The sequence below is a fragment of the Oncorhynchus kisutch genome, linkage group LG6 (assembly GCF_002021735.2).
Source record: "Oncorhynchus kisutch isolate 150728-3 linkage group LG6, Okis_V2, whole genome shotgun sequence".
Lineage (NCBI taxonomy): Eukaryota > Metazoa > Chordata > Actinopteri > Salmoniformes > Salmonidae > Oncorhynchus > Oncorhynchus kisutch.
The window spans coordinates 69,326,721-69,349,388 of record NC_034179.2 but is presented as its reverse complement, the minus strand read 5'-3'; the positions used below and the strand labels follow the sequence as shown (position 1 = coordinate 69,349,388).

Here is a 22,668-nt window from a genome sequence, read left to right as displayed (position 1 = left end):
AGACAAAATGAGAAAAAAAAATCCAGAAAATCACATTGTAGGATTTTTAATGATTTTATTAGCAAATTCTGGTGGAAAATAAGTATTTGGTCAATAACAAAAGTTTATCTCAATACTTTGTTATATACCCTTTGTTGGCAATTGACAGAGGTCAAATGCTTTCTGTAAGTCTTCACAAGGTTTTCACACACTGTTGCTGGTATTTTGGCTGGTAATTTAAAAAAATCCTACAATGTGATTTTCTGGATTTTTTTTCTCATTTTGTCTATCATAGTTGAAGTGTACCTATGATGAAAATTACAGGCCTCTCTCATCTTGTTAAGTGGGAGAACTTGCACAATTGGTGGCTGACTAAATACTTTTTTGCCCCACTGTATGTTATTTTTGGTCAGCAGTGGTTTTCGCCTTGGAACTCTGCCATGGATGCCATTTTTGCCCAGTCTCATTCTCATGGTTGAGTCATGAACACTGACTTTAAGTGAGGTCTGCAGTTCTTTAGATGTTGTTGCGGGTTCTTTTGTGACCTCTTAGATGAGTCGTCGCTGCGCTCTAGGGGTAATTTTGGTAGGCCGGCCAATCCTGGGAAGGTTCACCACTGTTCCAAATCTTCTCCATTTGTGGATAATGGCTCTCACCGTGGTTCGCTGGATTCCCAAAGCTTTAGAAATGGCTTTGTAACCCTTTCCAGACTGATAGATGTCAATTACTTTGTTTCTCATCTGTTCCTGTATGTCTTTGGATCGCAGCATTATGTCTTGCTTTTTGAGATCTTCTGGCCTGGTCTATTTAAGTGATTTCTTGATTCAACAGGTCTGGCAGTAATCAGGCCTGGGTGTGGCTAGTGAAATTGCATTCAGCTTTCCAAAGAATGTGATTAACCACAGTGAATTCATGATTTAACGGGTGGCACAACCAGTTATTAGGTTTAGGGGGCAATTATTTTGTCACATAGGGCCATGAAGGTTCGGCTAGCATTTTAAAATCATCACTTAAAAACTGCATTTTGTGTTTACTTGGGGTTATCTTTGTGTAATATTATAATTAGTTTGATGATCTGAAACATTTAAGTGTGACAAATGTGCAAAAAAAACAAGAAATCAGGAAGGGGGCAAATACTTTTCACAGCACTGTAGCTACCTACTTGTTAAACTATTTTTTGTAAAGTCCTCTAACCCATCTTCCTCTGCATGTCAGTATACGTACCAGAACTTTGGGCGTTACTACTACAATGTCCATCAGTGTGCAGCAGCAGACCTGGGCAGCATGACCTGGCTGGCCATGCGCTGTGAGGCTGACCTGGACTGGATCTGCAAGATCCCCAAAGGTAACAGCAAGACAACGGAACCACACATAGACACTGATACAGTCACAAAGCAGTGCAACTACTGTATACAGACACAATAGAGACACGCTGACACAAGGGGCCCTTGTTATTGCCTGAAAGCTTTCATTTTGAATATTCAAGTATGCGTTATGTAGTGCTGAGCGATTAACCAACATGTTTATCTCAGGTTATTAAACAACAAATTTTCCGACGTCGGTTCAGTTACTTTAATTCCATTTCGTGTTTTTTTCGGGGGGGGGGGGGGGGTGAGCCTAATGTGCTGTTTCCAGTCAATCCAGTCAATAACTATGTGGGATGTTGAAGGGAGTTGTAGTTTTCATTAAGCAAATATGTGACTCGATTTGGCGACATTTGCGTAGTGACGTAGAGCAGTAAAGTAGAGGCACTTACAGAAGTTGCACACATTTTTTGTAGCCTGGTGTCCGGGAAGAATGTGGCCTTTTATTAACGCATTTCTTGCAATTCTAAGTCATTTTACATGACTGGAGACTTTGGCAGAATATTTTTAATACAGCACAAATGAGAATCTGAGATGTTGTAGGCCACAATATGAGGAGGAAATTATAGTCCTAAAAATACTTTCCAGTTTCACTGACTCGCCCAATGACATGCAGCTCACTTGCTGGTGATGGCCAATGCGCTCGTGCCAAAAGCCTATCTCTCGCTTGTTTTACTTTGTAAAACAATATTTGGAAGTTGAACGAATAAACTCAGCAAAAAAGAAACGTCCTCTCACTGTCAACTGTGTTTATTTTCAACAAACTTAACATGTGTAAATATTTGTATGAACATAACAAGATTCAACAACTGAGACATAATCTGAACAAGTTCCACAGACATGTGACTAACAGAAATTGAATAATGTGTCCTTGAACAAAGGGGGGGGGGGGGTCAAAGTAACAGTCAGTATCTGGCGTGGCCACCAGCTGCATTAAGTACTACAGTACATCTCCTCCTCATGGACTACACCATATTTGCCAGTTCTTGCTGTGAGATGTTACCCCACTCTTCCACCAAGGCTACTGCAAGTTCCCAGACATGGGAACGGCCCTAGCCCTCACCCTCCTATACAACAGGTCCCAGACGTGCTCAATGGGATTGAGATCTGGGTTCTTCACTGGCCATGGCAGAACACTGACATTCCTGTCTTGCAGGAAATCACGGACAGAACGAGCAGTTTGGCTGGTAGCATTATCATGCTGGAGGGTCATGTCAGGATGAGCCTGCAGGAAGGGTACCACATGAGGGAGGAGGATGTCTTTCCTGTAACGCACAGCTTTGAGATTGCCTGCAATGACAACAAGCTCAGTCCGATGATGCTGTGACACACCGGCCCAGACCATGACTGACTCTCCACCTCCAAATCGATCCCGCTCCAGAGTACAGACCTCGGTGTAACGCTCATTCCTTTGACGATAAACGCGATTCCGACCATCAGTGGGCTGCCTTGTTTAGGGGCAGAACGACAGATTTGTACCTTTTCAGCTCGGGGATTTGATCTTGCAACCTTCTCATTACTAGTCCAACGCTCTAACCACTAGGCTACCTGCCGCCCCAAGAGTACAGGACTCGGTGTAACGCTCATTCCTTCAACAAGAAACGCGAATCCGACCATCACCCCTGGTTTTGTCTTGTCAGTGAAGAGCACTTTTTGACAGTCCTGTCTGGTCCAGCGACGGTGGGTTTGTGCCCATAGGGGACGTAGATGACATATTCAACCTAGTTCAGCGTAAAACACGTGGTAATTAACTACAATGACCATGATCCATTGCGCCAGTTTTTTCCGGCTCGGACAGAGACGGGGTCAGAGAGGAAGAGGCAAAGTGAGAGGTTTCACTCTCCCCCAAATTGGTCCAAAATAAGCCCAATGTGTTTCAATTGTCGCCTGCCTTCCCGTCTTTGGGACAACGACTTCCATTATTAGGGCGGAGACATGAGCATCACGTCATAATATTAATATCTCTGGTACACTTTTACGCCTGCTACGTTAGGTTAGATATACACAGACTGTATAGACCTCATGAGAGAGGAGTGTACACAACACAACAATGAAGACAGAGACTCAAAAAGCAATAATAACTCAGCGGTAGCGTTATGCATTTGTTCTGAATGATGAATTCAGACCACTTTTTGTTTTGTGTTTTCAGGAAAGATTGATAAGGATCCAAACCCCACTGAAGGTCAGTTTATAAACCACCCTCCTTTCATTGTGTCTGTTGTTTTTATAGTCTTCCATCATAACCAACTAGCAACAACTTTTCTTTCCCATCTTTCTCCTCATCCCCCCAGCCACCAGTGCCAGTGAGTGGGTGGTCTTCCAGGAGGCAGAGTATAAGTTCTTTGACCACCGGTCTACGTGGGACCAAGCCCAGAGGATCTGCTCCTGGTCCGGTGCTTCTCTGGCTTCCATCCACTCTTCTGCGGAGGAGGTTTTCCTTGCCAACACACTGCACAAGGTACCACACATTTAATGAAAACATTATAACAACTTTATCAAATCAAATTTATTTATATAGCCCTTCTTACATCAGCTGATATCTCAAAGTGCTGTACAGAAACCCAGCCTAAAACCGCAAACACCAAGCAATGCAGGTGTAGAAGCATGTTGACTAGGAAAAACTCCATAGAAAGCCCAAAACCTAGGCAGGAACCTAGAGAGGAACCAGGCTATGAGGGGTGGCCAGTCCTCTTCTGTCTGTGCCAGGGTGGAGACTATAACAGAACATAGCCAAGATGTTCAAATGTTCATAAATGACCAGCATGGTCAAATAATAATAATCACAGTAGTTGTCAAGGGTGCAGCAAGTCAGCACCTCAGGAGTAAATGTCAGTTGGCTTTTCATAGCTGATCATTAAGAGTATCTCTACCGCTCTGGGACAGGTAGCACGTCCGGTGAACAGGTCAGGGTTCCATAGCCACAGGCAGAACAGTTGAAACTGGAGCAGCAGCACGGCCAGGTGGACTGGGGACAGCAAGGAGTCATCATGCAGTCCTGAGGCATGGTCCTAGGGCTCAGGTCCTCCGAGAGAGAAAAAGAAAGAAAGAGAGAATTAGAGAGAGCATACTTAAATTCACACAGGACACCGGATAAGACAGGAGAAGTACTCCAGATATAACAGACTGACCCTAGCCCCCCAACACATAAACTACTGCAGCATAAATACTGGAGGCTGAGACAGGAGGGGTCAGGAGACACTGTGGCCCCATCTGATGATACCCCCGGACAAGGCAAAACAGGCAGGATATAACCCCACCCACTTTGCCAAAGCACAGCCCCCACACCACTAGAGGGATATCTTCAACCACCAACCCAGACAGGAAGATCACATCAGTGACTCAACCCACTGAAGTGACGCACCCCTCCTAGGGACGGCATGGTAGAGCACCAGTAAGCCAGTGACTCAGCCCTTATGATAGGTTTAGAGGCAGAGAATCCCAGTGGAGAGAGGGGAACCGGCCAGGCAGAGACAGCAAGGATGGTTCGTTGCTCCAGAGCCTTTCCGTTCACCTTCACACTCCTGGGCCAGACTACACTCAATCATATGACCTACTGAAGAGATGAGTCTTCAGTAAAGACTTAAAGGTTGAGACCGATTCTGCGTCTCTCACATGGGTAGGCAGACCATTCCAATAAAAATTTAGCTCTATAGGAGAAATCCCTGCCTCCAGCTGTTTGCTTAGAAATTCTAGGGACAATTAGGAGGCCTGCGTCTTGTGACCATAGCATACGTGTAGGTATGTATGGCAGGACCAAATCGGAAAGATAAGTAGGAGCAAGCCCATGTAATGCTTTGTAGGTTAGCAGTAAAACCTTGAAATCAGCCCTTGCCTTAACAGGAAGCCAGTGTTGGGAGGCTAGTACTGGAGTAATATGATCAAATTCTTTGGTTCTAGTCAAGATTCTAGCAGCCGTATTTAGCACTAACTGAAGTTTATTTAGTGCTTTATCCGGGTAGCCGGAAAGTAGAGCATTGCAGTCGTCTAACCTAGAAGTAACAAAAGCATGGATTAATCTTTCTGCATAATTTTTGGACAGAAAGTTTCTGTTTTTTGCAATGTTACGTAGATGGAAAAAAGCTGTCCTTGAAACAGTCTTGATATGTTCGTCAAAAGAGAGATCAGTGTCCAGAATAACGCCGAGGTCCTTCACAGTTTTATTTGAGATGATTGTACAACCATCAAGATTAATTGTCAGATTCAACAGAAGATATCTTTGTTTCTTGGGACCTAGATCAAGCATCTCTGTTTTGTCCGAGTTTAAAAGTAGAAAGTTTGCAGCCATCCACTTCCTTATGTCTGAAACACAGGCTTCTAGTGAGGGCAATTCTAGCGAGGGCAATTTCAATTGTTTCATTGAAATGTACAGCTGTGTGTCATCCGCATAGCAGTGAAAGTTGACATTATGTTTTTGAATGACATCCCCAAGAGGAAAAATATATAGTGAAAACAATAGTGGTCCTAAAACAGAACTTTGAGGAACACCGAAATTTACAGTTGATTTGTCAGAGGACAAACCATCCTGTAACGGTTTTCCTTAGCTGAAGGAGAGGCGGACCAAAACGCAGCGTGGTGGTTATTCATGTTTTTTAATAAAGACACTAGACATGAATAAACTAACAAAAACAATAAACGTGGAAAAACCAAAAACAGCCCTATCTGGTGCAAAAGAGACAGGAACAATCAGCCACAAACACACAGTGATACCCAGGCTACCTAAATATGGTTCCCAATCAGAGACAATGACTAACACCTGCCTCTGATTGAGAACCATATCAGGCCAGACATAGAAATAGACAAACAAGACATCCAACATAGAATGCCGACTCAGATCACACCCTGACCAACCAAAACATAGAAACATACAAAGCAAACTATGGTCAGGGTGTGACACATCCACAGGGACAAACTGATATCTTTCTGACATATAATATCTAAACCAGGCCAGAACTTGTCCGTGTAGACCAATTTGGGTTGTCATATCTCCAAAAGAATGTGGTGATCGATGGTATCAAAATCAGCACTAAAGTCTAAGAGCACGAGGACAGATGCAGAGCATCGGTCTGACGCAATTAAAAGGTAATTTACCACCTTCACAAGTGCAGTCTCAGTGCTATGATGGAGTCTTAAACCAGACTGAAGCATTTCGTATACATTGTTTGTCTTCAGGAAGGCAGTGAGTTGCTGCGCAGCAGCTTTTTCCCCCAAAAATTGAGAGGAATGGAAGATTCGATATAGGCCGATAGTTTTTTATATTTTCTGGGTCAAGGTTTGGCTTTTTCAAGAGAGGCTTTATTACTGCCACTTTTAGTGAGTTTGGTACACATCCGGTGGATAGAGAGCCGTTTCTTATGTTCAACATAGGAGGGCCAAGCACAGGAAGCAGCTCTTTCAGTAGTTTTGTTGGAATAGGGTCCAGTATGCAGCTTGAAGGTTTAGAGGCCATGATTATTTTCATCATTGTGTCAAGAGATATAGTACTAAAACACTTGAGTGTCTCTCTTGATCCTAGGTCCTGGCAGAGTTGTGCAGACTCAGGACAACTGAGCTTTGGAGGAATACGCAGATTTAAAGAGGAGTCTGTAATTTGCTTTCTAATGATCATTATCTTTTCCTCAAAGAACCTCATGAATGTATTACTGCTGAAGTGAAAGCCATCCTCTCTTGGGTAATGCTGCTAGTTTCTTATGACAAATGTTTTTTTGTTTTTAGGGGTGCAACTGCATCTAGGGTATTACGCAAGGTTAAATTGAGTTCCACGTCCTTGGGTAGGCAGAGGGAGTCTGGAAGGGCATCAAGGAATCTTTGGGTTGTCTGAGAATTTATAGCATGACTTTTGATACTCCTTGGTTGGGGTCTGAGCAGATAATTTTTTGTGATTGCAAATGTAATAAAATGGTGGTCTGATAGTCCAGGATTATGAGGAAAAACATTAAGATCCACAACATTTATTCCATGGGACAAAACTAGGTCCAGAGTATGACTGTGACAGTGAGTAGGTCCAGAGACATGTTGGACAAAACCCACTTAGTCGATGATGGCTTGAAAGCATTTTGGAGTGGGTCTGTGGACTTTTCCATGTGAATATTAAAATCACCAAAAATTAGAATATTATCTGCTATGACTACAAGGTCCAATAGGAATTCAGGGAACTCAGTGAGGAATGCTGTATATGGCCCAGGAGGCCTGTGAACAGTATCTATAAAATGTGATTGAGTAGGCTGCATAGATTTCATGACTAGAAGCTCAAAAGACGAAAACTTCTTTTTTTTTGTAAATAGAAATTTGCTATCGTAAATGTTAGCAACACCTCCGCCTTTGCGGAATGCACAGGGGATATGGTCACTCGTGTAACCAGGAGGTGAGGCCTCATTTAACACAGTTAATTCATCAGGATTAAGCCATGTTTCAGTCAGGCCAATCACATCAAGATTATGATCAGTGATTAGTTCATTGACTATAACTGCCTTTGAAGTGAGGGCTCTAACATTAAGTAGCCCTATTTTGAGATGTGAGGTATCACGATCTCTTTAAAAAATGACAGGAATTGAGGTTTTTATCCTAGTGAGATTGCTAAGGCGAACACCGCCATGTTTAGTTTTGCCCAACCTAGGTCGAGGCACAGACACGAGGCACCCTTCATAAAGTAACACATCCACTGTTGAGAAGGAGGCCTTCCTAGTGCACAAGGTGCGCTACATAACCTTTATAACCCTTCATAAAAAAAGTTATAACCCATTTATAACTACTTCATGTTCATGAAGAACGTGACAAAATTAAACATCCACATGGGCACTTTCATATCTCTACATATGGTACCAACCACCACATGGATGGACATGAGCTGTTTTATCCAAGCCAATAGTCTATGCTGTACTGTACATCGCTGCATGTCACTGGAGGTCAAATGTGTATGACTAGAGGTCACGTGTGTTTTCTCCCTCGCCTGCAGATGACCAAGGTAGAGGGGGACCACTGGTGGGTGGGGCTTCATACGTATGAGAACGATGGCCGTTTCCACTGGTCAGACCACTCTGTGCTCAACTATGTGTCCTGGGCTCTCGGCAGGCCACACCCACTCAGCCGTGACCGCAAGTGTGTCCACATGTCAGTCAGCAAAGGTGAGGATTCTGGGATACTGTGCAGTTTGTCCTGTAAATAGCATATTTTGTGATAAAAAAAATAAATAATTCATATTTCATTCTAAAACGTTCTATAGCGGAGTGGGCAGATCAGAAATGCCACTCAGACCTGCCCTACGTCTGTAAGAGAGTGAATGTCACAGGCACCATCCCACCCACACCCTCCACCCCCCTGCCCCCCATGGGCTGCCCCAATGGCTGGAGCCCCTTCCTGCACAAGGTAGGGCTCCTGGGTTATGTAGTTTCTACTGTGCTGGTAAAGATGTGACAGTTATATGAATGTTACATTATTGTGTTATGTTTTGATTTGTTCTTCCGTTTTAGCCTCTCAGTTGTTATCAGATCTCACGTTAGACCTCAAACAGACCTCTCACCTGAGGTACTGGTTTCTCCTGGGTTGTGTTACGTGTGAGAGCATGGTGGTCTTTCCTGACCTGACCTCTGACCTTCCTGTTTGTGTGCGTGTAGTGTTATAAGGTGTTTGGTCATGAGGAGAACCAGAAGGCCATATGGTCAGGAGCCAGGCTCATGTGTGAGTTTCAAGGAGGAGCCTTGGTTGTGGTGCCCAATCACGTGGAGCAAGGTAGTTTTATACTCAACTGACGCACGCACGCACTCACTCACACACGCACGCACACACTCAATTACACGCGCACCCATCCACCCACACACTCACACACGCACACACAAACAAACACACGCGCGCGCAAGAGCAAACACACACATACACCATCAATAACATCAGTAGTTTCCAAACTATCGGGCGTTCAGCGTGGGGTGGAGGGGGGAGATGTCATGTCAGTTATTGCAGACCTTAGAGAGCTTTTTATAACTTTTATAACTTGTCCAGTTCCCCAGTGATGAAAAATGTTTGAAAAAGTTTGGGAAGCACTGAATGACATCATGCATGCTGTCTCCCACAGCCTTTCTCACAACTCTGTTGTCCAATGTGAGTTTTGACCTGTGGTTGGGGTTGACGTCTGACTCTAAAGGCCACTTCCAGTGGGCTCGTCCTGGACTCCTCAGCTACACCAACTGGGCCTCTGGAGAACCCCTGGACAACAGTGGACCACTCCACAACAAGACTCCGGTACATACCACCCTGGTCTAATCTTTTTCTGTATTAATCCAGTCTTTGGCGGCATCCCAAATGGCACCCTATTCCCTACATAGTGCACTACTTCAGAACTAGGGTACTAGTCAAAAGTAGTTCATTATATATGGAATATGGTGCCATTTGGGACACATATTTGGTCTGTGGGTCCAGGATTTGTCATGTCCATTGTTGATGACATCATTGTCACCTAACAGGGGAACTGTGTGGTGATGATCCATGGGAACCCAACAAAAAATACGGGCATGTGGGCATCCCGGGCCTGTAAGATGGAGAACCATGGCTACATCTGCCAGAAGAAACAAGGTACAGGAGATGTCACAACTCCAAACAGCACAGCCACTTGCAATTCAACAGTGCATAACATAACTAACCAGTGTGAATTATGTAACAGACAAACATTCCTGTGTGAATCTGTTACATAGTACTGTACCTACTGAAACACATACCTGACATATTAAACAGTTGTGTTTATATCAGTCATCAGAAACAGTTTCCTTTATATACTGATTTAACTTTGTCTCCTTAGACCCAGCTCTGCCCCCTGGCGCTGCCCTCCTGCCCTCCTCCCTGTCCGGAGCCCTGGACCTGGGTGGGGTGTCGTACCGCATAGTGAAGAAGCGCCTGGACTGGATGGGGGCGCTGCATGTGTGCGAGTCTCTGAACGGGACGTTGGCTTCAGTGAGAGACCCCTACCAACAGGCTTACCTCACCCTGCTGATGAACAACCTACACCTCCCAGCATGGATAGGCCTTTACAACTATGGGGTGAGGCCCTGGACATGACAAGCTGGGAGGAGTTATGCACTTCTACGAGATCTTTTATTGGTTTGTTTTGGTACAACAACATGGTAACATGTAGGGTGAGATCACTGTATCACGACAAATCAATATTACATTGATATAATCAGATCTTCAAAGGTTGATTTAAATAGATTGACCAATGAGGTAAGATTTGGGGTCAGAATATTATGATTAACTCCTCCTCTGTTCCACACTCAGGGACGGAGCTTCAGCTGGTTGGGCGAGGAGGACCTGATTTACACTGCCTGGCGGGATGGGGAGCCTAATACACTGTCTGGATGTGGTCACATGACCACGGTGGGGCAGTGGACTATGACCCCCTGTGATGCTAAACTGGACGCTGCCATCTGTCAGATTAATACAGGTGTGTGTGTGTGTCTGTGTGCATACATGTCTGTGTGCATGTTTGTGTGTGTGCCTTATCAATAGGGTAATACAGTATATGAACATGTGTGTAAGTTAAATAGTGTGTGTAAGCCCTGTCCTCTCTCTCTCTCTTTCCCTCTCTCTCTCTCTTTCTCTCTTTCTCTCTCTCTCTCTCTCCACCAGAGGAGGCTGTGGTGCACAAGTGGAGTTTCCCAGGACAGTGCCCTCACTCTCTGGGCGACTGGGCCTGGGTGCCTTTCAGGAACCACTGCTACTCCTTTAACCTGCAGAACCTCCGGCTGCAGACCGACGCCCACTCCTCCTGCAGGAAGGGTAAGGAGGACACTCTGTCAACTGCCAATGCCCTTAGTCAGCCAGACACTCCTTAGTCTTTTTTACATGCACATCGGCTATGTCCGGAAAAAAAAAAGTAGTACACTACTTTTAACCAGTGCCCTGTAGAGAATAGGATGCCATTTTGGACGCACACCAGTGGATTCCGCGACGCGCTTAGATTTTAGTAGCTAGGACCGCTATTTCTTGTCCTGGAATCCCGCTTAACTGACAGCTTAAAGCCTCCTTGAAAGAGTCGCTAACCTAGCTAAACTGCTAGCCATCAAGCTAACAAAGTTAGTCCCAGATTAGTTTTCCAATGGAGCCCTCCTTGTCTGGAGAAGTAAATGAATGGTTCCAGCCCTGTAGGAGCTCTATCTACTACGCTTTTTTTTCACTCAGAGTTCCAATGCGGCAATTGTTTGCTGCCGAGGATTAAAGGCTTGAGGTGGCTTCATTGATTACGCAGGTCACCAGCCTACGTAAAAAAACTAGGGAAAACGCAGTGTGAAATGTTTTCCTTACCTACGCCGATGGCTGGACGGCGTTCGCTTGTTGGATGCATCTCACCCTTGTCGTTTGTCGTTATCCGACTGGCCGGTATTGCCAGGAGTTTGTTTACCAGGGGAGCCATCTCCTGCCTCACTTTCCCTATCTGATAGCGGAGTCGAAGGGGCACAGCAAGAGGAGCATGGCAATCAACGATGGTCGCATGTCTTCAAATCAAATCGAATTTTATTTGTCACATACACTTGGTTAGCAGATGTTAGTGCGAGTGTAGCGAAATGCTTGTGCTTCTAGTTCCGACAATGCAGTAATAACCAACAAGTAATCTAGCTAACAATTCCAAAACTACTACCTTATAGACACAAGTGTAAGGGGATAAAGAATATGTGCATAAAGATATATGAATGAGTGATGGTACAGAGCGGCATAGGCAAGATACAGTAGACGGTATTGAGTGCAGTATATACATATGAGATGAGTATGTAAACAAAGTGGCATAGTTAAAGTGGCTAGTGATACATGTATTACATAAGGATGCAGTAGATGATATAGAGTACAGTATATACGTATACATATGGGATGAATAATGTAGGGTATGTAAACATTATATTAGGTAGCATTGTTTAAAGTGGCTAGTGATATATTTTACATCATTTCCCATCAATTCCCATTATTAAAGTGGCTGGAGTTGACTCAATGTTAGTGGTGGCTGTTTAACAGTCTGATGGCCTTGAGATAGAAGCTGTTTTTCAGTCTCTCGGTCCCAGCTTTGATGCACCTGTACTGACCTCGCCTTCTGGATGATAGCGGGATAAACAGGCAGTGGCTCGGGTGGTTGTTGTCCTTGATGATCTTTATTGCCTTCCTGTGACATCGGGTGGTGTAGGTGTCCTGGAGGGCAGGTAGTTTGCCCCCGGTGATGCGTTGTGCAGACCTCACTACCCTCTGGAGAGCCTTACGGTTGTGGAAGGAGCAGTTGCCGTACCAGGCGGTGATACAGCCCGACAGGATGCTCTCGATTGTGCATCTGTAGAAGTTTGTGAGTGCTTTTGGTGACAAGCCGAATTTCTTCAGCCTCCTGAGGTTGAAGAGGCGCTGCTGCACCTTCTTCACGATGCTGTCTGTGTGGGTGGACAAATTCAGTGTGTCTGTGATGTGTACGCCGAGGAACTTAAAACTTACTACCCTCTCCACTACTGTTCCATTGATGTGGATAGGGGGGTGTTCCCTCTGCTGGCTCAGAACGCACCCTTGTGGGGCCCCAGTGTTGAGGATCAGCGGGGTGGAGATGTTGGGTGTGGAAGCCGAAGACAGCGGCCTCCCGCAAAGCAGTCCTCCCGCAATGCTCTCCCAACGAGAGGCCCGAAGCGAATTCAAAATAACAAATAGTTTTGCCGCCTGATCTCCTGCACCTTTGTTGCTGGGGGTACCTGTGTCTGCGACCACTATGCCTACTCCTACTCCTTCCTCTACGATTTTGAAGTTGACGTCGGCAACCTTCTGTCGGCAACCTACCAGGGTAGAATGAAATCAGCAGTATTCAGATCCATCGGATGTAGTGATCACAATATATTAGCCATATCTAGGAAATAGAAAGTTCCAAAGGCTAGGCCTAATATAGTGTAGGAGAGATCATAGTGACCTTATGTTGTTGATGTAAATAATATTTGTTGGTACATGGTGCGTAATGAGGAGCGAACAAACATTGCACTTGACACATTTATGAAATTGCTTATCCCAGTTTCCAGTAAGCATGTACCCATTCAGAAAATGACTGTAAAAACTGTTAAATCCCCGTGGATTGATGAGGATTTGAAAAATGGTATGGTTGAGAGGGATGAGGCAAAAGGAATGGCAAATAAGTCTGGCTGTACAACCGATTGGCAAAAGTACTGCGAATTGAGAAATCATGTGACTAAACTGAATAAAAAGAAGAAGAAACTACGCTATGAAACAAAGACAAATAACATAAAGAATTATATTAAATTGCTTTGGAGCACTTTCAAGGAAATTTAGGGCTCATTCGTCACAAAACCAACTGACATTGTCAACTACTTTAATGATTTTTTAATTAGCAAACTTAGGCATGACATGCCAGCAACAAACGATGACACTACACATCCAAGTATATCTGACCAAATTATGAAAGACAAGAATTGTTATTTTGAATTCCTTAAAGTGAGTGTGGAAGAGGTGAAAAAAATATTGTTGTCTATCAACAATGACAAGCCACCAGGGTCTGACAACTTGGATGGAAAATTTCAGAGGATAATAACGTACGATATTGCCACTCCTATTTGCCATATCTTCAATTTAAGCCTACTAGAAAGTGTGTGCCCTCAGGCTTGGAGGGAAGCAAAAGTCATTCCGCTACCTAAGAATAGTAAAGCCCCCTTTACTGGCTCAAATAGCCAACCAATCAGCCTGTTACCAACCCTTAGTAACGTTTTGGAAAAAAATGTGTTTGACCAGATACAATGCTATTTTACAGTAAACAAACTGACAACAGACTTTCAGCACGCATATAGGGAAGGACATTCAACATGCACAGCACTTACACAAATGACTGATGATTGGCTGAGAGAAATTGATGATAAAAAAGGTTGTAGGGGCTGTTTTGCTGGACTTCAATGCTGCTTTTGACATTATTGATCATAGTCTGCTGCTGGAAAAACATGTGTTATAGCTTTACACCCCTGCTATAATGTGGATACAGAGTTACCTGTCTAACAGAACTTAGAGGGTGTTCTATAATGGAAGCCTCTCCAACATAATCCAGGTTGAATCAGGAATTCTCCAGGGTAGCTGTCTAGGCCCTTTACTTTTTTCAATCTTTACTAACAACATGCCACTGGCTTTGAGTAAAGCTACTACAGCGACTGAAATGACTGCAACACTTAACAAAGAGCTGCCGTTAGTTTCAGAATGGGTGGCAAGGAATAAGTTAGTCCTAAATATAAAACAACTAAAAGCATTGTATTTGGGACAAATCATTCACTAAACCCTAAACCTCAAATAAATATTGTAATAAATACTGTGGAAATTGAGCAAGTTGAGGTCACTGAACTGCTTTGAGCAACCCTGGATTGTAAACTGTCATGGTCAAAACATAATGATAAACAGTAGCTAAGATGGGGAGAAGGCTGTCCATAATAAAGCATTGCTCTGCCTTCTTAACACCACTATCAACACGGCAGGTCCGACAGGGCCTTGTTTTGTTGCACCTGGACTACTGTTCAGTCGTGTTGTCAGGTGCCACAAAGAGGGACTTGGGAAAATTGCAATTGACTCAGAACAGGGCAGCACAGCTGGCCCTTGGATGTACACAGAGAGCAAACATTAATAATCCATCTCTCCTGGCTCAAAGTGGAGGAGAGATTGACTTCATCACTAGTTGTATTTGTGAGAGGTATTGACATGTTGAAAGCACCGAGCTGTCTGTTTAAACAACTAGCACACAGCTCAGACTTCTTTTTTCAATCTTTATTTAACTAGCCAAGTAAGTTAAGAACAAATTCTTATTTACAATGACGGCCTACCCTGGCCAAACCCTAACCTGGATGATGCTGGGCCAATTGTGCGCAGCCCTATGGGACGCCCAATCACGGCCGGTTGTGATACAGCCTGAAGCAAACCAGGGTCTGTAGTGATGCCTCTAGCACTGAGATGCAGTGTCTCAGACCGCTGCGCCACTCGGGAGCCCCGAGACACCCATGCACATCCATGCATAGCCCACAAGACATAGAGGTCTCTTCGCAGTCCCCAAGTCCAGAACAGTCTATGGGAGGCGCACAGTACTACAAAGAGCCATGACTACATGGAACTCTATTCCACATCAGGTAACTGATGCAAGCAGTAGAATCAGATTTAAAAAACAGATAATGGAACAGCGGAACTGTGAAGCAACACAAACTTAGGCATAGACACATGCACATACACACAGACACATGCGCATAATTATCTATGCATAGTCACTTCACCCCTACCTACATGTACAAATTACCTCAACTAACCTGTACCCTCACACACTGACTCGGTATCGGTATCCCCTTTATATAGCCTCGTTATTGTTATTTTATTGTGTTACATTTTATTATTTTTTGCTTTAGTTTATTTGGGAAATATTTTCTTAACTCTTCTTGAACTGCACTGTTGGTTAAGGGCTTGTAAGTAAGCCTACACTTGCTGTATTCGGCACGTGTGACAAAAAAAGTTTGATTTGATTTGATGCGTACACACACATGATAACATACGCACTATACACACACGTACCCTAGGATCTTCTGTTGTAGATATGTAGTAGTGGAGTAGGGGCCTGAGGGCACACACTTTGTGTGTTCTGAAATCAGTTATGAATGTATTGTAATGTTTTTAAAATTGTATAACTGCCTTAATTTTGCCAGACCCCAGGAAGAGCCGCTAATGGGGATCCATAATAAATACAAACAGTCTCTATATCTAGCTAATGGGGATCCATAATAAATACAAACAGTCTCTATATGTAGCTAATGGGGATCCATAATAAATACAAACAGTCTCTATATCTAGCTAATAGGGATCCATAATAAATACAAACAGTCTCTATATGTAGCTAATGGGGATCCATAATAAATACAAACAGTCTCTATATGTAGCTAATGGGGATCCATAATAAATACAAACAGTCTCTATATGTAGCTAATAGGGATCCATAATAAATAAAAACTGTCTCTATATGTAGCTAATGGGGATCCATAATAAATAAAAACAGTCTCTATGTAGCTAATGGGGATCCATAATAAATGCAAATACAAACAGTCTCTATATGTAGCTAATGGGGATCCATAATAAATAAAAACTGTCTCTATATGTAGCTAATGGGGATCCATAATAAATATAAATACAAACAGTCTCTATATGTAGCTAATGGGGATCCATAATAAATAAAAACAGTCTCTATATGTAGCTAATGGGGATCCATAATAAATAAAAACAGTCTCTATATGTAGCTAATAGGGATCCATAATAAATGCAAATACAAACAGTCTCTATATGTAGCTAATGGGGATCCATAATAAATAAAAACAGTCTCTATATGTAGCTAATGGGGATCCATAATAAATAAAAACAGTCTCTATATGTAGCTAATGGGGATCCATAATAAATACAAATACAAACAGTCTCTATATGTAGCTAATGGGGATCCATAATAAATAAAAACAGTCTCTATATGTAGGTAATGGGGATCCATAATAAATACAAATACAAACATTCTCTATATGTGACACTTTACATGCACATTGTGACACTAAAAGACACAGAGTACATTACAGTTCTCTCCATTCAATCGCTGTTATCACGGAGAGAGCTTTCAGAGCTCAGCACTGACGTCAATGACCAAATACGTCAATAAGTCTAAGTTAGTTGTGATTCATTGAGGTTTTATTGAAATGCACTCGCTTTTTTATCTCCTGATTTCCCACTTTAATGTTCCCTCATCATCATCATCTCTCTTTTCTCTGTTTGACACCTCCCTCTGTCTGTCAACTCCTCTCTGACCGCATTTAATTATCTCAATATGGTTATCTGATCCTCTCTCTCACTCTCACTCTCACTCACACTCTCACTCTCACTCTCACTCTCACACTCACCCTTTCTCACTCACCCTTTCTCGCCCCCCAGTGGGTGGCCAGCTGCTGTCGGTCCTGGATGAAACAGAGAATGGCTTTGTGTGGGAGCACATCCAGGGCTACCAGGAGCAGGCCCATGGAGCCTGGCTGGGTATGACCTTTAACTCCAAAGGTAAGGAACTCCTCAGGATGTACACAGTAAAAAGTATACACAGACTGTTAAAAACATGTAAATATCATATACTGTACATATACTATAAGGTCATATAATCTAATGACTACTGTAAGAAGAGTAATTTATCAGAGTGACATATGGTATCCATATACTCATTCATATATTACACACATGATTTATACACACCTTTTTGCATTAGGGTATTCCAGGGCTATTTCAAGATATTCTTCAGACAGGCGCGTGTGTGTGTGTGTTGTTCCTGGTGTTGTCCTGCAGGGGGCAGTCTGATGTGGTCTGAGAGTGCGGAGGTGAAGTTCACTAACTGGGAGGTGCAGGGCACCAACCTGAGCATGCTGTTTCCCAACACCTGCTTCTGGATCCAGAGCAACACAGGCCTTTGGAAACCAGGCCCCTGCAAGAACCGCACACACGGAGTCATCTGCAAACGGCCACGCAGTAAGGAAGGCCTCACCCTGTAGTGCAGACAAATAACACTATGGACAATGTCATACGTGTACACAGTGATAGCAAAGCTGTATAACCACTTACTGTGCTTCATTTATATCTGCAAAAAGCAATCTCTGAGCTGACAACACAACTAAAATATAATCTTTTCCGTTGCAGGTGCTGAGGCTTTGGCGGTAGTCTGTAAGTAGGGATAGGATATCCCATGTTGTTGTCATCAAATGTTAGATTTGTTTAAATCTGTAATGCTAATCTGTAAAAAAAAATATATAAAAAGTCCCTCTCTCACTCTTTCTCCCCTTCTCTCTCTCTCCCTCCCTCCCTGTTTGTCTCAGCTGAAGAGGACCACCTGCCCACTCTGATTGTGATCATGGTGACGGGTCTGGTGTTGGTGATCCTCATCGCGGGTGTGATCTACTTGTACCGCCGGCGCCAGGCAGGCTCCCGGGGATCTTACGAGGGGGCGCGCTACAGCCGCACCAACTCCAACCCCTCCGAACAGGCCGAGAAGAACATCCTGGTGTCTGATATGGAGCTCAACGAGCAGCCGGAGTAGCACAGCCAACCAGGACTGGCCCCTCCCCCCCGGGGCAGGAGACACCTGGGAGTACCTAATACTGACTGACCCACTGTCTGACTGATACACATTCTGCTTCTACATTTTATGTCCCTGTTCTGTTTGAAAAGATGCTGAAGATGCTGAAGGTCTGTGCTGTGTAGAGCGCAGCAGATGCCAATCAAATTCCCTTTAAACAGTCATTCTCCAATGGGGTTAATAATATGCAAATTACAATATGAACTGCTTTTCTTAGTAGTATAGCAATAATGTTTCTAATGTCAGTTTCACATTTCATTTCAAACACTTCCTGTTTTTGGTCGCTATGTTTAAAAGGCAGATGCCAAAAGCCAAAGACTAAGGCTTTGCACCAGTTCTTCCCTCGTCAGGAGACTCAGTATCATCCAAATATCAACACAGCCTCCATTGAGACCATGACAGTATTTACCTGAGGTTAACTTCAGGTTTGTTTTGTATATTTCCTTCTGGTTTGTTTGTGTGTTTTTTTGTCCAGTGCAGCTGTAGTGAATCTGTAGTGAATCCGCCTTCTAATTCTGGTTGTTGTGGTGAAGCTTTTGTTGTTGCCAGTCCCCTTCCCTCCCTCCCTTCTGTTCTGACTGACACGTCAGCAAGGACTGGTTGGAAAGCAATACTTTCAGTGTGGACAGGAATGTTAGAGAGATGATTTTAGAGTGAGTTTAAAGAGTCCCTGGCCTGTTCACCACAACTGCACATACATTAGGAGAGGGGGGGGGGGGGGGGGGCAGAGATTTGACGTTGATACAGACCGATACCATCTTTTGTTGTCTTGGTACAGTGTGATGGGGTAGATAAGGGTATTAGTATGTAACATTCTAGAGGGTTTTAGAGGGTTTGTTTTAGCACTTTCTACCACAATCACGAGAAGAGCCAACATGTATTACTTAAAGTAACTGTCCAGTGTTTCCAGATTTCTATGAAATAGGACCTATAGTTAATTACACTACGAGTGAAATAGTTTTCCTTCAAATCATTTTTAATTAGGTATGTTTAAAAGCAGCTTTTCCTTGTTGGAATGGTGTGGGTGTACCCCAACAACACAATTGTACGGGAGTTCACCGGTCATTAAAAATATTAATGCGAGTAGACCGCTGATTGGCCATCCCATCCTCTACAGGAGAATAAAATCATCCTCTATGAGGAAATAGCAAGCGTTTTTTTAGACAGTCTGTTTGAGATACAGGTTGGAGTTGGGGTTTTTGAAGTATTTTTTTTCTCCAGTTCATGCTTTGACCACACATACGAATATAGGATAAGTCAACAACATTACTTGGTTATGAGTTAACAGAATGTGAACTTTTAAAAGTGAGATTTTCACTAGACAGTTACTTTTTGTTGTTGTTGATCTTGTCTCACTGCTGCAACTCCTCAAAGGGCTCAGGAGGGGCGAAGGTGGAGTCATGCGTCTTCCGATACATGACCCGCCAAACCACACTTTTCAACACCCACCCGCCAGCTGCACTGTTCAACTGATGAGTGAGGTCAGCCTGCAGGTGCCTGGCCTGCCACAAGGAGTTGCTAGAGCGCGATGAGCCAAGTAAAGCACCCCCGGCCGAACCCTCCCCTAACCCGGACAACACTGGGCCAATTGTGCGCCGCCCTATGGAACTCCCGGTCACGGACAGTTGTGACACAGCCTGGTATCACACCCAGGTCTGTAGTGGCACCTCAAGCACTGCACTGCAGTGCCTTAGATCGCTGCGCCACTCAGGAGGGCCCTAGACAGTTACTTTAAGCAAAGGACAGTGCATTCACTCCTTTGTTTATGCATTATTACTAAGATACTTTTCAATTGTTTTTGTTTTATTTCCTTCCTTTGACTTTTGGATGGGTAACCTGGTGTAAAGTAGGTGAACGTCAGTGTTAGTCTCATGACTGGTACGGATGGTTAGATTTCCCATGTTAATGTCTGTGTTTGTTGGTGGTATGATTACACACTGACCTGCAGCTATGTAAAACATACCCTATATATCCAAAAGTATGTGGACACCCATTCAAATGAGTAGATTTGGCTATTTCAGCCACACCCGTTCGTCAGACACACACTGTTCGTCAGGAGCTTCATGAAAATGGGTTTCCGTGGCCGAGCAGCCTAAGATCACCATGCTCAATGCCAAGCGTAGGCTGGAGTGGTGTAAAGCTCACCACCATTGGACTCTGGAGCAGTGGAAACGCATTCTCTGGAGTGATGAATCACGCTTTACCATCTGGCAGCCCAACGGATGAATCTGGGCTTTGGCGGGTGCCAGCAAAATACTACCTACTCGAATGCATAATGCCAACTGTAAAGTTTGGTGGAGAAGGACTAATGGTCTGGGGCTGTTTTTAATGGTTTGGGCTAGGCCCCTTAGTTCCAGTGAAGGGAAATCTTAACGCTACAGTATACAATTATATTCTAGACGATTCTGTGCTTCCAACTTTGTGGCAACAGCTTGGGGAAGGCCCTTTTCTGTTTCAGCATGACAATGCCCCATGTGCACAAAGCGAGGTCCTGACCTCAACCTCATCAAACACTTTTGGAATGAATTGGAACGCCGACTGCGAGAATCGCCTAATTACCCAACCTCACTAATGCGCTTGTGGCTGAATGGAAGCAAGTCCCCGCAGCAATCTCCAACATCTAGTGGAAAGCCTTCACAGAAGAGTGGAGGCTGTTATAGCAACAAAGGGGGGACCAACTCCATATTAATGCCCATTATTTTGGAATTAACAGATGTCCACATACTTTTGGTAATGTTGTGTAACTTAGTTCACCTGTAGGTCATTCTCTTGAAGAGTGACACATCTGACGTGAGTCAACATGTACAGTACCAGTCAAAAGTTTGGACACACCTACTCATTCCAGGGTTTTTCTTTATTTTTACTATTTTCTACATTGTAGAAGAATAGTGAAGACATCAAAACTATGAAATAACATACAGTATTGCATTTCTGGATGTTGCAACAAACTTTTGTATGTGGTATATTCCACAAGGTACTGGAGAACCTTACTTAAGGGGTACCCTCTATATCAATGCAAAATACAGCTAGGAAAACCAAAGAACTAGTTTGAAAAGGGAAACGATCCACCCCATTATTCAAATGTTTAGAAATAGAAAGATCAACTCATCCATCTTATTTCCCCTTGTCGTGTCTTAACTTTGTGTAGTACATTATTGGGAGGAGGAAAGTAAGGTTTCTAACAGGTCACAACTAGATTCAATGCAGGGAATCAACCAAAACCCTAACCTCTGGGTTCCCGTTTGAATAGGAGGCAAAGACAGATGTTTTCTTCCCCCTCACAACATTCCTCCTACAGTTCGCTCCTTCTCATGACCGGATTGCTGTCCTGCTCCATGGAATGCTTTGGAGAAGTTTTAGATAGAAACTCTTGGTGGGCCAGTGAGCCACGCTTCAAAACCAGCTCTTTTCTGCTCTGTAAACCGGACGAATGGGGCTGAGGAGAGAGAGGGGGAGGGAGGATGGAAGGAGACGGAGGAGTGAGGGGGATTGTGTGTGTGTTATCGTCTCCAACTGTGGAATGTTGAGTCGGCAAGAAGAGCTCAGTGGCAAGTCTGGAACCGATCATAGCAGAAGAGCTCAGGGCCGAAAGAGAAGGGTGAGAAAATTGGAGAAAAGGGGTAAAAATAATGGAGGGAGAGGGAGACTGACAGGCAGGCACGTATGTGGGAAGAATGGGACAGGGAGGGAGGAATGGAGATGAGAGAAGAGAAGTGAAATGTCCTAGGTTCACCCTGCCTCCTAGTGGAGGGTTGCTGTAGCACCCTGCTTCAAAATGACTGCCGGACTGGTTGTAATGAATTTGAGCGGACTACAAGTTGGAGTTGCCTACAAAGTGATGATGTGAGTCTGGCCCTGATGTCCTACCCTATCTGGAACTGACTATGTGACTGTGGTGGGCTTTTTACATTTGAGTCCCTGTGAAGAAAGGTTCAAATAAGCACCTGTTTTGATTTTTTAAATATTTGGTGTTTTTATATGAAATGAATAAAATATATGTTGGCTAAGTGACTGTCAATAGAATTATTTAATTGTTTAAATTGTTGGTACTTTAGTTACACCAGTCTTTGCATGTTATTGTGGGGGGACGAGATGTTTACTGTTGCCTTAACTGAACTAGTAAGATAAATAGTTGTGATGTTGAAGAACCCACACCAGAGGGCAGGTCTTGCTCACCCTAACAGCTCATTTAAACTGTGTTTAATGAGTTCCTCA

The 22,668-nt window shown here is 43.7% G+C and overlaps 1 protein-coding gene across 1 annotated transcript in view; it reads left to right on the top strand.

The window, feature by feature from the left end:
• The window catches only part of LOC109891910 (C-type mannose receptor 2-like), a 51,561-nt gene extending 29,101 nt beyond the window's left edge, over nt 1-22,460 (top strand). Inside the window, exons 15-29 of the mRNA XM_031827286.1 lie at nt 1,195-1,324; nt 3,493-3,525; nt 3,635-3,801; nt 8,296-8,464; nt 8,563-8,705; nt 8,954-9,068; nt 9,409-9,575; nt 9,797-9,905; nt 10,129-10,367; nt 10,602-10,767; nt 10,953-11,102; nt 17,271-17,390; nt 17,670-17,849; nt 18,018-18,041; nt 18,194-22,460. Of these exons, the coding sequence (XP_031683146.1) occupies nt 1,195-1,324; nt 3,493-3,525; nt 3,635-3,801; nt 8,296-8,464; nt 8,563-8,705; nt 8,954-9,068; nt 9,409-9,575; nt 9,797-9,905; nt 10,129-10,367; nt 10,602-10,767; nt 10,953-11,102; nt 17,271-17,390; nt 17,670-17,849; nt 18,018-18,041; nt 18,194-18,414 (2,133 nt within the window). The 3' untranslated portion in view covers nt 18,415-22,460. The remainder of the gene's footprint in view (nt 1-1,194; nt 1,325-3,492; nt 3,526-3,634; nt 3,802-8,295; nt 8,465-8,562; nt 8,706-8,953; nt 9,069-9,408; nt 9,576-9,796; nt 9,906-10,128; nt 10,368-10,601; nt 10,768-10,952; nt 11,103-17,270; nt 17,391-17,669; nt 17,850-18,017; nt 18,042-18,193) is intronic.
• The last annotated feature ends 208 nt before the right edge of the window (nt 22,461-22,668 follow it).